The sequence below is a fragment of the Thamnophis sirtalis genome, unplaced genomic scaffold (assembly GCF_051295495.1).
Source record: "Thamnophis sirtalis isolate CommonGarterSnake01/CBP01778 unplaced genomic scaffold, rThaSir2_p1.2 scaffold_9, whole genome shotgun sequence".
In the NCBI taxonomy this organism is placed as follows: Eukaryota; Metazoa; Chordata; class Lepidosauria; order Squamata; family Natricidae; genus Thamnophis; species Thamnophis sirtalis.
Window position 1 is genome coordinate 46,399,678 of NW_028261389.1, and position 17,611 is coordinate 46,417,288.

Sequence of the window (17,611 nt, forward strand, 5' to 3'; positions counted from 1 at the left end):
AAAAATGTTTGAACTTACCTTTATTTTTAGACATATGTAAATACAAATCAAACAAGATTAAGATGCAGTAGAGTAAATATTAAAAGGAGTAGGAAAGAGGGAGGATAATCACACTTCAAGAAACTGGCATTCTTTCTTTTTGTAACAGCCTAATTCATTTATCAGTAAATTCTGAGTATTTATCAGTGAAGATTATCTCTAAAACTCATCCCTGCTTGATGTTGCTTAAGTAAAGGCATGACAACTTGAATTTTGATTTCTATGTAAGTAAAGATGCTCAGAATAGGGTGCCTGAAATGCTTTGAATTATACAAACAAATCATAATAAAAAAATTATGACGTTTACTCAAGACAGGTATGAAATAGACAGCCATTTCTAGTGTCATATACAAATAAGACTAAGAACTATAATCTTTGTAATACAAACTATATGACCAGATGACAGGTGGACAAAGAGAACATACATCATGATCCAAGTAAATATAAATTAGGTAAGCCAAATGGCTCAGCTTTATGACTTTTGAAGACTTTATTCAGCTATTTCTAATATGGCTACCTAATAGGTAGTGAGGTTTCAATCATAAATAGATCTCCAATCAGTCACCCGGTTAGCCCTGACAGTCAATAGTTGGAAAGAGTTGCTACACCTCCATTATGACCACAGAAGGATCAGAATCAAGCTGTAAAAGTGGTATCCCGATATAGTTAAATCCTTTTACACCTTCTCCCCATTCTCTCTCCACATATCAAAAACAATTCTTGTTCATTGTGTGAAAGGCAAAATTATCAATATTATCTCTACCTATGCTGCTTTTACTATTTCTGTTGATTTCTTTTCCTTCCTTTATGAGCTAATTTAGCAAAGCCAATTCTATCATGTCCACGATCAAAAACAGAGTAAAAACCCGACATAAATACATCTCCTAGAATCCACAATGGTCCTTCTTTAGAGATGAGATCCAGCGATTGGAAACCACTGAAACACAAGGCCTCTTTTCCGCTGTTTTCCTGCCAAAGAGAAACAAAGACTGCCATTATATAGCATGTGCTAGACCTGAAATAGAGGGCTGTAGTGATGAGAAAGTTTGCTGCCCCCTTTAACTAAATGCTATGAAATTATTAAGAAGAGAGTGGATAGTTAGCAGAAGAGATGATAGTGCATTTCCTTCAATGTAGTACCTTGTAGGAATGGGGATATTAGAATGTAAATTATCTATAATTTTGCATTTTTGAACCAATACATGTAGTAAAACTTATTCATATTCAAAATTCATCTTATTTTAAAATACAGTTCATCAACAATTTTGAAAACTTGTTCATGTTAATTCAACATTTGTACAATATGCATATGGACTCCCTCCCTTTTTTTCCTTGTCTGTCTTTTGTTCTGCCTTTAAATTAGTCCTAACTCCTGATGGCTACCTGGACTAGTCCCTACAGTTTTCTTGGCAATGTTTTTAGAAGTGGTTTGCTGTTGCCACCATGCTAGGGTTAAGAGAGATAACTTGTCCCAGGTCACCCAGCTAGTTTTATGATTAATGTTGGGACTGGAACTCAATCTTAGCACACTAGGCAAAATTGCAAAAAAAAAAGTTGCAAAAATATCCACTAAAACTTCTCTAAATTTTGTTGCATTTTTATGCAAAAAGGAAATAAAAAAACGCCAAATTGATACTTTCATAAAAATGAGAACACAACATTGACAAATTCACCCAGTCCTATAATCATTCTAATGATTCTTTCCCCAATCTTATTACATATAATTAACAAGCTAAGCTAGAAATAGATGCAAACTCTCATCCACACTGGAGTTCAGATACAGTTACAAATAGCATACAATAGATGCATAGCATTCACCACCAGACATATTTGAAAGTAGAAGTCATTCATCAGTGGAATATTGTAAATTTGCGGGCACTTCCTTCAATCAAACCCTTAATTGCCAGTTTCTATTTGTGCACTACTAAAAGTCTTGTTGTCATTACCATTAACTGGGTGAAATGGTGCATCACTGGGCAACAGTTTTTGAACCATGTTACTAACTCAAATGGCCTAATCTACAGAATGTGTCCAAAATCCGGAACCCATGACTCTCAAGAGAATGAAATTTGGGGAAGTTTTGGCTGTTTAAGTTCTGCTGATGGCTGCTGTGCTGCTGTCACGTGATTTTCATTTTCAACCTTTATGACACTTTCCCAGCCAAGTTCACAATCCCTTGATCCTACCCGATAGCAGCCTCTTATCTGCTTATCAGGATGGGATGGGAAAGGAAGGGAAGGGAAGATTTCTAATGCTCCCTGCCAGTTTCCCTGCCACCCAATGTTACATGGGTTTTCTAGTGCTGTATTAGTGTGGCTTAGAATCTCTCAGGCAGACTAAATCCTAAGACTGGGGTGAGTGAAATCTCATCATGGTTGTGTTTGGTCCATGTACTATAATTTCACCCCCTCTTTTTTAATGCCTTAAAGTCAGTCTGGAGTCCTGACAACTACTTGCACAAGCTCCTGAAGGCTTCTTTGCAAGGTTTTTCAGAAGTGATTTCCCATTTTCTGTTTCCTAGGGCTGAGAGATCATGACTGGCCCAAGGTCACCCAGCTGGCTCTGTGCTTAAAGTGGGACCCAGTTTCTAATCTGATGCCTCCTTTTGACCACAGTTGCCAAACTCAGTGGCCTGATTTTCCCATTGAAACATTAGCTGACTAAGCCCTGAAATATATTTGAGTTTTATAATAATAATAACAACAACAACAACAACAAACAACAACAACAATTCAGTAGCACAAATGATCCATTGGAATTTGTGCAAACATAATATTAAAACAACAACAAACTGGTGGGAACATAAGCCTGAAAAAGTCACCGAAAATCAGATGGTCAAGATCTTATGGGATTTTCATATACAAACGGACAAAATACTGGCGCATAATACACCAGACATCACACCGGTTGAGAAAAATAAGGTTACAATCATAGACATCACAATTCCAGGTGATAGCAGGGTCGACAAGAAGGAATATGAAAAAATCACGAAATACAGGACTTAAAAATCGAAATTCAATGATTATGGTACAAACCAGGAGTGGTAATTCCAGTGGTAATCGGCACACTGGGTGCTATTCCAAAAGCACTGGAATTACATTTAAAACAGTTAAAAATTGACAAAATCACCATCAGTCAAATGCAAAAAGCCACACTGCTTGGATCTGCATGCATATTACGAAAATACGTTATGACATCCTAGGCCCCTGGGTGGGGCCCGACTAGTAACCAATGCCAAATCCAGCGAAACAATATTGGCCAGGCAACTGATTGAAATTTTACAAAAGGGCCAAATTGATGAATGGTTGACAACTGGAAAAACATACTTGATTCAGAAAGATGCAACTAAAGGAACAACACCTGAAAACTACAGACCAATAACATGCTTGCCAACAACCTTCAAATTACTCACAGGCATTATTGCAGATAACATGATGGATTATTTGGAAACAAACAACATCTTACCAGTAGAGCAAAAAGGCAACAAAAGAAGGAGCAGGGGCACAAAAGATCAGCTCCTAATTGATAAGATGATATTAGAAAATTGTAAGAACAGGAAAACGAACTTGAATATGGTCTGGATTGATTACAAAAAGGCTGTTAGCTTTCCAAATACCATGTAAAATTAAATCAGAGTTGAAGCCAAAACTATGCTTAAAGTTCCAATTTAATAAAGCAGGCATGTTGGCATAGTGCTATGGGATTCCGACTCTGGAAGTTACATCAGAATCCCACCCAGTTAAAAGTTCATGATCTTGCCCCCACACCCACAGTCCATCACATGGTCCAATCTTCTTCTTCCACACTGGCGTCTACGCCTAACTGCTTCCGATCAGGTGTAAAGGTTTGGGAGACAAAAGATGATCTTGAGCTTCTAGGAAGGAATTTTTTTATTTTGAAAACAACACATTCTACCCTTTGCTAAATCCCCCCCTTAATAAGAGTGTGGCAGGCCAAAGATTCTTAAAGGAATCGCTGCAGGCCTGACAGGAAGCCTCTCCTCAAAAGAAAAACATTTTCTGGAAAAGAAAATTAAAGAAAGTTTATATATATTCCACCCCTTCCTCTCCCTGGGGGACCCTTTGGCTTATCAGGGAATTTCTCATGGCAGCTCAGGCATGGGAACGAACTCCATGCCACTGAATAATCTGGAATGGAGTTAAACCAGTACTGCTGTGGACCACATTGTTGTATGCCACTTCAGCGAAGGGTAGTAAGTCTGACCAGTTGTCTTGCTGATAATCCACATAAAACTGGAGGTATTGTTCCACCATCGCATTGGCCCTCTCTACTGCACCATTGGTGCTGGGATGAAATGCTGAGCTGAGCCCCTGCGTGGACCCAATTGATTTGAGGAACTCTTTCCAGAACCTACCGGTGAACTGAACTCTGCGATCTGAAATGACCCTTTTTGGCACCCCGTGTAGGTGATAAATGTGTTTCACAAACATTTTCGATAATTTCTTTGCGGATGGCAACCCCGAGCAAGCGATGAAATGTGCTTGCTTGGAAAACAAATCAATAACTGTCAAGATTACTCTATTACCGCCGCTGTTTGGAAGCTCGGTGATGAAATCCATGGTGATCTCTTCCCACAGTCAGCTGGGGCTGGCCACTCATTGTAGTAGTCCAGGGGTTTTTCCCGGACGGGTTACATATTACGTAATGCATATTACGAAAATATGTTACGACGTCCTAAGCCCCTGGGTGCATATTACGAAAATACGTTACGACGTCCTAAGCCCCTGGGTGGGGCCCAACTAGTAACCAATGCCAAATCCGGTGAAACAACTGGCCGCTGTGATACAATTGTATAATAATAATAGTCTCAGAACTGCCCCAAATCCAGGAAAAGCAGAAAATCCTGATACCACCCACATTGGAAGCAAGACTTCTTCTACTGTGGTCCTCACTCCCCAAAAATGTTAATGTAACCATGAATTGACAAGATCTTTAAACCTATCTTGTGAAGAAAGGATGCCATTCAGGTAACCTCTGAAACACAGCTGATTCTATCAACTAAGGTAGTCAACATGTGCTTCTCCAGATGTTCCTAATGGCCATGTTGGCTCAAGCTGCTTGGCATTCTGGTTCAGCAATATCTGGAGAAGAGTCACCAATTGCTCTTTTCTACCTCTCCTGGGAGCCAATTGGGGTACACTGGGTAGGCCTTTTAAAACTCTTGCAGTCAACCTCTCACCATGGATACTTGCTCTTGGATTACCATCACATCAGTATGATCTAATCATTGTCTCTTTATTCAGTCTCTTCTATCCTCTTCTGTTCAATCTGAACTAGAATCTGAACTATTGCATGGCTTCATGAAAAATCAGCTTGACTTAATTACCAATCCATAATCACATATGAATAGAACAGATTAAATGGAAATCCTGCTGCCCAAGCCTTGGGGCAATTGGACTTGACAGCTGGAGCACAAGGCCTCTTCTTTAGACTGAGGGCAAAAGGATCCATTTCCTCCCAATATTACCATCACCTACCCAAGGATGGTTATCTCCAGATAAGTTAGGTCCATCCTGTGTACAGTCTCATCACCAAATGAGCAAATTTATTTACTGAAGGAGAAAATAGTCCTAAAGCAGCATATTCTGACTGCAACAGGAACTGATATATGAAAGATAAGGAACAATATATTAAAAAGTTCTTTGAGCCAATTTCTAAACCCTTCCAAAATAATATTGTGTAATATTATTATTGTGTAATAAAATCATGCAGATGAAAATCTGCACTTATGCCTATTGTGTGGTGCTAGAAAATGTATTCATTATTGATTTATTTATCATATGGTATATCATACATGGACTAGTAATATATATTAACATTTCAGATAGATTAGTAGACTCCAATAAAATATGTTAAAAAGATCTATGTCTAGGACATCTAATCATTGAAGCACAGCATTATTAAAATTCATTATTAAGTGATCATTAAATGAACATTATTAAAGCTTTGATACATACCTTAATTATATATTGCTTTGATGTTAATGTGAATTCTTTCTGCCCAAAGGTAAAGCTTATTGAGGGCAGACTGGAAAGTCTCCTGCAGTCCACAAGAAACTGTAACACAAATCAAAGCATTCCTTGATCTAAAATTTTGGTCACCATTTACACTGACTTGTTCCTGATAATTCCTGACATCTAATCATCCATTGCATTTGAATATGGAAGTTTCATGTTTAACAATTAAGTAAAATGGCAAATGCTGGATCTGCCTGCCACAGTAAAAGCCAAAGAACTGATATAGTGTCTTATTAAAAGCAGCATGAGGAGATATTGGAACTATTAAAGAGCCAATATTTTATCATAAGAATGTAATCTCCCAAATTGCTTTCCCTCTGGTACAGGTGGGCTTGCAACATCCAAACTGAGAGAACAAGGAAATGCCAAGGTTGGATAGATTTATCCTACATTCTTTGACAAAAAGCTAATGATGCTGTTGGCATAAAGTTAAACTGGCCATAAATAACAGAGAATGAGCCAAGGAAGAAATAGGGCCATACAAATCTTTGAAAGAGTGGGTAACGAATAAAGGCAAATTTCTTGAATCATTAAAATGTTTGTGTTGTTTGCAAGGCTGACACACTTTTGACACTGATGAACTGTCACAAGAGGTAGTTTCAGGGGTGGGTTCCTACCATCCTTGCTGGTTCTTGCGGACCAGTTGGTCGGTGAACCCGGAAGTAATTAACTTCCGGGGACGCTGGCAATGTTCCTCCTAGGCGCCGGCTGCGCTGCTCATTACCATCAGTCACCCCGTTTTCAGCAAAGCAAGCCCAGGGAGGTCTTTTGTGGGCAGCCAGTCCTAGCTGCTTGCGCCCGGTGCTGTGGCTGAAGCCCCAAAGCCTCCGCTGCCACCGGAATATCTGCTGCCGCCTCCTCCTTCTCCAACAGCACTGCCGGATTTGCCGCCCGACGCTGCGGCTGAGGTGAAGCCGCCAAAGCTCCCACCGGCACCCCCACCCCTGGCAGTGGTGCCTCCCCCTCCGCTCGGAGCACCTAAGCTGGGCCCTGCATTATCCTTCCCCCCTCCTTCTCTGACGTGCTTTTGAGGAGCCATAAGGCCATGGGAGCCAGTAGAAAGGCAGCAGAGGGGGCGGGAGCAGGAAAAAAAGGCCTCATGGTTTCTCAAAAGCACAGCAGAGGAGGAGGAGGAGGCGGCAGGTATAACGCAGGGCCCAGCTCAGGTGCTCCGAGTGGAGGGGGAGGTGCTGCCACTGCTGCCACGGGCAGGGGTGCCAGCGGGAGCTTTGGCAGCTTCATCTCAGCCTCAGCACTGGGCAACAAATGTGGTGGTGCTGTTGGAAGAGGAGGAGGAGGATGCAGCAGTTATTCTGGTGGCGGCGGGGGCTTGTCGGCATCTTCAGCGGCAGCCCTGCCCCCTGTGAAAAAACCGAAGATGGAGCAGATCCGCGCAGATGACGTCACCACAACATGACTGGAGGAGGAATTCTGGGTGTTGAAGTCCACAAGTCTTAAAGCTGTCAGGTTTGAAGACCCCTGGTTTTTTTTCCTAAAGGGTTAGGGGTGCAAGGATCTTGTAACTTGACAGCTTTAAGACTTGCATGCTTCAATGCCAGAGTTTCTGAGCCAACATGACTGGAGGAGGAATTCTGGGAGTTGAAGTCCACAAGTCTTAAAGCTGTCAGGTTTGAAGACCCCTAGTTTTTTTTCTAAAGGGTTAGGGGTGCAAGGATCTTATAACTTGACAGCTTTAAGACTTGCATGATTCAATGCCAGTGTTTCTGAATAGCTACTTGGACCAACCTAAGTACTAATTCATAATTTCATATCCGGTCACATGGGTGGCAAGCCACTCCCATCCGGTCACATGGGTGGCAAGCCACTCCCACAAAGGAGGCCACTCCCACAGAGTAGGTTCCAACAATTTTTGAAACCCACCACTGAGTAGTTTGCACTGTATGGGCCTGTATGCTGAGCAATTTATTTTAAAACTGTTAAAACAGCCATGTTAGCTTTAAAAGGATGTCACTGTTCTAATGATTCAAAATAAGGTCCAACATATACATTGTGAAACACCATTCTCAGAGGTGTGCACAACTGCCAACTAGCCATATCAGCAGTAACTAATAGAAACAAGCATTATTATCAAGCCAGTCAAAGGGGACAATCAATATAGATGATGATGTACAAAATCAATTGTCAAAATGGAAGTTTTAAGAAGGGAGTGAGCACAATTCTGGAGCTACACAGTGAAGTTCATAATTTGAGCAGTTCTTTTCCTCCTACAAAGCTGGTGAATGTATAAAAGATATTTAAAATGTTGATCATTAAATTTACTCAAATGCACTACATTCGATTCAGTTATCCTTTTTGTAAAAAGACTTCACAGTGCCATCTAAATACAATTGCAGTTTTCAACTATATCAGTATCTCTCAACTCATAATGATATAAGGACAACAGATGGCAGTAAAAGGTCCTAGAAACTTTTCAAAAGAAATCCACATGAATTAGGTCAACTTAATTAAACGGAAGCAATAATAATTATGACTTTCAGTCAAGAAAATTATTGAGCCAGTCTAACTGTTCTTTAGCCAGCATTAAACCATACTAGTATAAAGTTTCATTTGTAACAACTTGTAACCTACTACAGGACAAATGCCTCTCAAATGGTGGTATCCTTATACAAGGGAAAGGAAAGAAGCTCTGAGTTGTCTCTCACTCCCTCTACCAAATGTCACCAGCTAGTGGGAAAATATCCAGGCACAAACTCTATTGGGAGCTAATTCTTGACCTTCCAACATCTATCAGCAAGTCTGAAAAACAGGTTGAACAGTAAAGAGGAGAAGAACCTGCTTCACTGCATGAAAAAGTAAAAGAAAAAACCCAAACAGCTGAAAGGAGCTGAAGAGCACAGCAGGAAAGTGGGATCTCCTCCTCTTTACTGTTCAATCTGTTTTTCAGACTTCTTGTTAGATGCTGGAAGGTCAATAATTAGCTCCCAACAGAGTTTGTGCAAAGCCTGGAATTACTTTTGACAGATGCTCATTTCTCCAGCTTCTTTTTCACTCCTCCTGAAGACCAGTTTCCCACTTTCTTAGAAGTATAATGAACCTGTGTTCAAAAGTAGCCAAACTAACAGCTGACCAATGGGGAGTGGCTGCTTAAAATTCACTCACACTTTGCTCTGCAATTTCCCCCTTCACATTTCTTAATTGTGAAGTCAGTCTAGTCTTTAAAACATGAGGTTAGCACTCTTTGAAAAGCGATTAAAGCCATGTTTAAAAGTGGCCAAACAATGACAGGCCCCTGGGAAGGACTGTGCCATGAAGCAGCAGATAGCTTCGTTCTCATTAACCCTTTAATTCATTCTTCACTTTCACCATTGGTCTGCTGCCCTTTGAGCCAATCAGGTCCCCAAATTGGTGGGTTGGATCAGAGACGTGATGGATAAAAGGAAGAGTCTGGTTTGATTGTTGTGGGTTCTCTTGCAGCCCCATAAAAAAAGAGCACCGAGTTTCTGGGCTGAAGAATCCAGATAAACATAGAAATATCAAGTGGTCATCCAAATGTTTGCAAGCCAGACCTACTAGCGCTAGAATAAAAAAAGCTGGCCAGTTCATTTAAGCATCTTCCATTCAGTGCCTTTCCTATTTTCATTCTCCCATATCAATATCCATCGTAGAAGAAAATTTGTTCCAAATAAAGTGAATAAAAGCTGAGTAAATAAATGCCAAATTATCTCTTTAAAATTTCAGCCTCTTCCATTTCCAACAGCTTCTATGCTGGTTTCCAGATATATTAGATATAGGCATAGTGGATAAAAGGATTATAACAAAACTTCACGGTTAATTTTACATTTCAGAAAACCAATCTTTATTTATGCTTTAGTATAGCTCTTATTTTGAGAGGTCTTCTCTCTCTTAATATGTTTGCGTTGCCATGATATCAATAATTTTTATCCTTTCCAGCCCAGAATTTTATTTACCTCTCCAGAAGAACTGGGGACAGCTCCAATTTTTGCTTGTAGTTTTTTAATATCTAGTAATGGACCAGTAATAAGAGAGGTTCCTGAATCTACAATAGCTTCACAGCCATTTTTACATGCTACGATCTGTCCCTGGATTTTCACACTGCATTATTGGATGCAGAAAGCATAAAGGGATAAAGGAGGAGAGTAATCATCAATAATCAAGAAACAAACTGAGCGTAATTGGAATACATAAATACAAAAACAAACAAAATTAAATAGGTATTTGAAAAAGCAAACATTAGACCATTTCTTTCTTTGCATTACACACACACACACACACACAATATCTGTCCATTAATATCATTTGGATTTTTGCATTCAGTATTGTCAAGAGAAAATAAGGCTCCAATCTCATACTTTTTAAAATCCTGTGGTAAGATTTATGCTTCAATAAATATGTATTGAATTATCCTCTAACCCAGGGGTGTTATGCGTCATGCCCTGGCCATGCCCACTCCCATTTTAGTGAAAGGGGAAAAGTTGTAATGACAACGTGATGATGTGAATTTGACACCCCTGCTCTTACCCATGCCAATATCTGCCCACCTAGCAGTTTGAAAACATGCAAATGCAAGGAGATTAAAAGATACCACTTCAGTGGGAAGGTAACAGCATTCCATGCATCTTTGATATATAGCCATGCTGGTCACATGTCCACAGAAACTGTCATTGGACAACACTGGCTCCCTTGTCCATGAAATGAAGATGAGCACCATGCCCCAGAGTCAGACATGGATGACAGAGAAACTTTTACATTTTACCATGCAAACATCTAATTTATTTTATTTATAAGGGGAGCACAAGGAAACCATGCTTCTGTTTTTTTAAAAAACAGAAAAACAAAAATATAAAGAAAACATCTTGGTAATACTTTCTATGTCTCTCTTCTTTTGAAAAAGTTTCTACAGGTGAAGATATTAAAAGAAAAGTATATGTACAATTCTATTATGTAATAACTAATTATATTTAGTTAAATTGAATATGCTCTGCATTCACAGCCACTTAGACTCTGAGGTCCAGCCACCAGTGCTAAGCAGAGTGGTTGATAAAGATTCAGCCATAGAGAAAACAACTCCATAGAGTGGAGAGACTTGGCAGGAAACAGGACAACAGAAGATCCAATGCTGAGAGCTCAGCTGCCGCTGCTCTGTATTTTATTCATTTATTTATTTAGAAATTTTACGTGGCTGCCTGCTCACTCTCAGTGACTCTGGATGGCTTACAAAAAAATAAGCTGGTGTATTGTACTTCTTTCCTGGTAGTAGATGCTGGAAACAACTTTTCAGTCCTCAACTCTGTCTATGACTGTGCCATATTTAGAACTCTGGATTTCACCTCATTGTGTCTCTTGTCTTGCCGCTTGGATTTGTCATTGTTTAGTGAATTCCTGGTCTTGATTATACCAAGGCTGTGTGTCTGTGTTTACAGTTGCCATCATAATATATTGGTAAAAAGGATTCTTTTCTTTTTTTTAAAAAATCTTCCTGAGCTCATATATTACTGGACTCTGGTAGCAGGCATCCAGCTTGTTATCTTGTTGGCTGCCAGCCAACAGTGCAGGCCCAGAAAATTGCTTCTCATACTCAAACATAAGCATAATATATATGTATTGGCTGTGGTTCATCTGCTTCATCAGGAGTCAGACGTTGTTTTTGCATGCCTACCTCAAGGTTTCTGTTTTAGCAAACTTACTTTTCAAGAGGAATCTGCCAGTACATTTTCCGACTGACAGGAATCCAATATATGGGTCCATGGTAGAGTGAATGGTCTATGCCTCCAAATATCAATTCACCTCCATCATTGGTGCCATCTCTGAAAAGATGAAATGCATTGTGCTGATGAGCAAAACATGTAGTTGTTAAACTGAATGAGAACACAACTGGGACTCAGAGGAGATATTTGAAATAAATTAGGGATGGTAAAGAAATCTGTTATGGATTTATTTTCAAGAAAAATATGTACTTGCCAAAATGGAAGCTATTGTAGCATGAATTATCAGTTATTAAAATCTATTTCAAAGTATTTCTCACCGCATAACTGCCTATAAAATGGTGTGTATTTGGGGAGGTTTCCTGCAATGCATATCTATTTGGAAATATCTATAATACAGGTAATAGGAAAGCTGTATACAGATATAAGTAGGGAAATATGCTTATAGGACTTGTAATAATCTATTCTTAGAAAAAGTTCATAGAAAAATGGATTTTCTTATTTATTTATTTTTAAAAAATACAGAGCTTTGAGCAAACAGATGAGCTGAAAGTTAACATGTAATTGTGTTGTGATTTATTTTGGGGGTTTATTTTGAGAGAAGGAAGCCTTCTTTGCTGCAAAACAAGCTTTCCAACTGTATTTATCTAAGAGCTGTGAATAGTGTTTCCCAGAATATATAATGCAGAATTAGATAAATCAATCGTCTTCCTGTACATGTATTATTCTTTTGACATAGAGCTGGACCATTCCCCCAAAGAGGCAATGCCATTAAGATTAAACAACTCTTGAATAGATATTGATCAACTGATGCATCTATTTCTCCTCCATTTGTATAGGTTAATGTTGGCCCTTCTTTTCAAATACTGACCTGTTAAGAAAGAAGGAAAACACAGGCTCTTCAACCAAATTCTGCTTCATCATATTGTCAAAGACTGGAACAGCATCCACCACTGACAAGTTAGGATATGCCAAGCCCAACACCCCATCAAAATGTGCAGAGACAAAGGTGTTGCCTGGCTCCAAGAGAGATTCACCAAAGTCTTGGGCCTCAATGGAAATGTTGCTAATCTGTTCATTGATTGTAAAAGAAAAACAGTATGAAAAGATATTACAGCTGCATATAGTAGGAACCATTTCAAGGGAAATGTTGTTTTATTTAGATTTTTATTCCACTTTTTCATCTAGAATGCATGGAAACAAGCATACCATCACTCCTTTTTTCCTCATATTTTCTTCACAACAACCCTTTGAGGTAATTGGGCTGAGAAAGAGTGACTGGTCCAAAAACACCAAGCCAGTTTCTTATGCCTAAAATGGGACTAGAAATAATTGTTTCCTGGTATCTAGGCCAACATCTTAACCACTATACCAAATTGGCTCTCAATTGTTTCCTTAGGATATTATTATTCCTAACTCCTCTAACAAGAAGGTTCCTAGTTTAGTCGAATACTTTTTAAAAGTAGTCTCATTTATTTCCAGCAATTTATTTTTTAATTCTAATACTGTACATATTCTCAGAAAACATAAAACTCTTGAAGATAACAGCAGTTCTCTCACCTGGACCACATCTTTGGAAAAAATGCCCATGAGGTGCCCAGTACCGTATCGCAGAGAAAATTGTCGCCCTCCATGTTTGTAGGAATGTGACAGAAATGACTCAAATTTGTTGTGTTTTACTGTAAAAATAAAATTTGCTCTTAACCCATTACTTCTTCTGGAAAGTAGGATTAACTATTAAAAATATTTTTTTCAGCAAAAGAAAAACATGGGATTAAAGTATCAGGGTCAAATTATTTGGCAGAAAGCAAAGAAATTCTTTGATTTGGCAAATAAGGCAGCAGGTCAATGACAATTCATCACTGTCCTATCAACTCACCATGGCCAACTCACTACAGCCAACTCGCCTCAGGACAACTTGCTACAGTACAAAATTTACATTAATATCAAAGAAGTGGTGGAATAGAATCATTAAATAAAGGATGCAAATGGAGAAACAAAATGAAATGTGAATGACAAAAATATACTTATTTTAAATAATTAAATTGAATTGATAAATGTCCCGCAGCGAGTTGGGTGCACCGAGTTGGCCCATTCCAGAGGCAGCTGCTTTATGTGACAGAGGCTAAGGACAAATTGAACTGGAAGAACTGGAGGTTCCATGAAGTCTATTCAGTTTCTTATATATTAGGAAAGAATATCGTCGTCTTCTTTGTTCAGAGAGATACATATTGTGGTGTGGCCTCAGCAAAGCTGATATTTGGATCTAAATGTTAAGCTATTCAAAGAATACTGAAATTCTCCTACTAAGAGAAAGATTGAAAAGTGTTTGTGACTCACTTCAAATCTAGTTTCTTTGCTGAAAGCATCAATGAAAAACTCTACAGCTAATAATTCTTGACTGCTTATGAAGAATGGCTATAGGAAATTGCCCTACTAGGGCAGAATAATCACTTGAACAAAAATTAGCTTCAGATTCAAAGTACCTGTTGTGGATATGAACATCTTTGCTTAGATTTATCATAACTATTGATGATTTAGGCTGAAGGAATTGGGTATGTTAGATCTCTTTCAGCTTAAGCATTCTATTATTCTTTGTTCCTAGTTATTTTAGTTCTGTGCAGACTTTCCTCCTCATTAAAACAGTTTAAAGAAAAATATGAATAATAAAACCACAAATTCTAAAAGAAATGACAGAAAAATGGAAAAATCAATAAAAAAGAAAAATCAAAATAATGTTCATAAAAAAACGAGACCACTCCAAAATGACACAATTTTTGAAGAGTTGTATCATCTAGCTGAGATAAATCGGAAATATCAGCAGAGAAGAAATCTCAAAGGGGTTCCATATCTATGAGAGAACTTTGCATTAGATGAAGTCATGAATTAACAATTCTTTTCCCCTAATTTCTTGTATGACAAAATTTGAACTTTTCTTTGTTGATTTTATTTAAGTTCTTGAATGATATAAATATTTCTTACAACAAGCATCACTCATGCAATATATTGATGGTATCCAAAAATCAGCAGATCCAGTGTCCAATATCACAGAGAATTTCTGCGGGGGAGTGCCAATGCTCACTTCTCCATAGTATTGGGCCTAGGAGAAAAAAGACATCCATCATTCAGTAATTAGTCACCTACCAATTCCAACTTGCTCTAAATCATTTTCAGTTCTAAGGCTTCAGTCCAGACATCTTGTAAGAAAGGACAGTATAAGGGCTCATAGCTAGCCTGCTCATCTCTAAAACATGAAAATGACTTGTTCTTGTCCAAAGTCTTAGGCAGACCCTGTTAATGATCTGGAGAATTTGGGGGGTGGGGTTGAAACTCTGATAGCTATCATTCCAGCTTCTTCTTTAGAATTATTATTTTCTAAACATGGGGAACAAGTTTGGGGTTTTAAAAAGTCATTGGCTCCATTGTGCCCTCTGTCTCTAACTGGCTTCTAGCTGTGATTAGTGGACTCTGTGAGTCTGATAAAAACACTTAATATAACCCATAACCCTGAAATCAAGCATACGAATAGCACAGACAATGTTATAATAACTTCAGGGAGTGGATTTTTGCTAATCCTTTCATTTCCATATTTAATTCTATTTGCTTCTCAACCCTTAAGAAAAAAAACATCCAGGAAGCATAGGAGGAACTAACAAAAACCCTTCCATTAATGGGAATCCTTCAACATCAATTTTTTTTTAGGAAATCAGGGCACATTTGGATTTGTATTATTATATTTTTATTATTTATTTGTTCACCTGTTTTTAATTTGTATTATAAATATAAACTATAACATAATTTGAACCCAAAATCTTGGCTCACAAAATAGGATTTGCCTATTTATATTTCTCCATAGTTAATTTTGGTTCATGAAAGCTTTTCTTATACGTCTGAGGAGGATGCTTGAGACTATCCAAGAGGTTATATGGGAAGAAAAGGTGCTGTAGAAAGGAGAAATAGTAAAAGAAAGATCAATGTATGGCAGCTCACACAAGGCTCAGGAAAGGCATTTTGAGCAATACAGAAGTACTGCATATTGCATACCGAAATACTGTGGGCAGGGTGGGAAATACTGTGTGGGGTATGAATCCAAATCAATAAAATCAACTCCACTATTGGTTGTTGTTTTACTTATTAAGTCAGGGTAATACAACTTCATCATGTTCTTTGTGAGGTGCATATCTATTTCTACACAAATCATGTATTAAGCATTTTTTTTTTAAAAAATCCCAATTATACAGTATTTTGCCATTATGTCCATATGGCACTCAATAAAGCATAATCATTTAAGATGTTTAAAAAGTTATTATAAACTAATTAAAATTGAACAGGAAGGTCTCCTAGGAAGGTCTAACTCCTATTCTAAAACTGGAAAAAGTGAAGACTGGGTTAAATTCCTAGATGCAGCATGGATGTTGTGTAGGGAAGGGTCTTCCCCATATGCATAACAAGATCTCAGAGAGTAAGGACATCAGAAGACAACCTCTTGTCCTGGTTAAGTATTAAACCTGATATAACAGGTTAGGTCACAGGTAATCAGGGGTTGGGCTTTTTTTGGTCTAGGGCAGTAATGGCGAACCTTTTCGGTAATGAGTGCCCAAACTGGAATGTGCATGCATGTGCATGCATGTTGGAGCACTGGAAACCCGAAGACCAGCTGGCTGGTGCGCACATGCCTGTTTTTTGGCCATTTTCAGGCCATTTGTCTGCTGTTTTCAGGCCAAAAACCATCCAGAAAACAGCCTGAAAAACAGACTTTTATGTGTTTTTCAGGCTGTTTTCGGGCTGTTTTCCAGAGCTTCGGCACCTGTGAAGACCAGCTGGGTGGTGCACATGTGCATGCTGGAAACCAGAAGAGCAGCTGGAGATGGCGCATGTGCCCACAGAGAGGGCTCTATGTGACACCTCTGGCACGCATGACATAGGTTCACCGTCTAGGGCTTTAAATGTTAAAACTACTACTTTAAATGGTAGCCAGGAAGTAAGTGCCAAGCACTGCAGATTTTTAATATGGAATTGTTTTAGTTCCAATTTATTTATTTATTTATTTATTTTATTTTATTTTATTTAATAGATTTATAGGCCGCCCAATCCCGGAGGACTCCGGGCGGCTTACAGAACAAGAATAATAATTAGTAAAAAAATAAAAGAGAACAATTTAAAAAAAAAACATCACCCATGCACCCAATCTGATTGGGGCTGGACCTCAGAAATGACCCCAATATTTTGCACTTATTTGCTGCCTGGATATTTTACATCAATTGCAGCTTTAGACACTTCTCAAGGATTGCACAACATGAGAAGTGTCTAAAGCTGCAATTGGTGTAAAATATCCAGGCAGCAAATAAGTGCAAAATATTGGAACTAAAACGATTCCATATTAAAAATCTGCAGTGCTTGGCACTTACTTTCTGGAAACTTTGGCCAAGTCTAGCAACTCAGGAATGATTAGATAAGGCACAGTGCAAATACACTCTCTGCGGTCACTGTCACACAGGAACCCAAAGCTATTGGGGAAGGGTCAAAAAGCAAATGTTTAGATCATTTGGTTTCATCAGCCCATGGGTGTCATCAGCATACCAGTGATATATCATTCCAAAGTTCTGCATGAACTCTGCCAGCAATTTTATTTTTTTGTGAAGGTTGAAAATAACTCTGAAGTTGATTTTAAAAAAATGAGCCATTGAATCTGAGATGTCAAGAGACAATCAGTCACTGTTGCTTTCAGAGGTTTATCGGGAATCCGCTCCGTATCAGTCCACTCTCCATATCAACCCAGAGCTCATAATCTATTTTTAGGAATTAACCATAACTGGCATCTGCTAGATTACAAAATGTTTGTATGTGCCA

General features: G+C 38.6%; 1 protein-coding gene across 1 annotated transcript in view; it reads right to left on the reverse strand.

Annotated features, from left to right (window-relative positions):
- Positions 1-3: 3 nt before the first annotated feature.
- Positions 4-17,611, reverse strand: part of LOC106540835 (cathepsin E-like) — a 24,975-nt gene continuing 7,367 nt past the window's right edge. The window contains exons 3-9 of the mRNA XM_087723454.1: positions 14,744-14,861; positions 13,322-13,440; positions 12,633-12,832; positions 11,744-11,863; positions 10,007-10,151; positions 6,018-6,116; positions 4-1,008 (exon numbers count right to left, since the gene is read on the reverse strand). Coding sequence (XP_087579580.1) covers positions 817-1,008; positions 6,018-6,116; positions 10,007-10,151; positions 11,744-11,863; positions 12,633-12,832; positions 13,322-13,440; positions 14,744-14,861 — 993 coding nt within the window. The 3' untranslated portion in view covers positions 4-816. The remainder of the gene's footprint in view (positions 1,009-6,017; positions 6,117-10,006; positions 10,152-11,743; positions 11,864-12,632; positions 12,833-13,321; positions 13,441-14,743; positions 14,862-17,611) is intronic.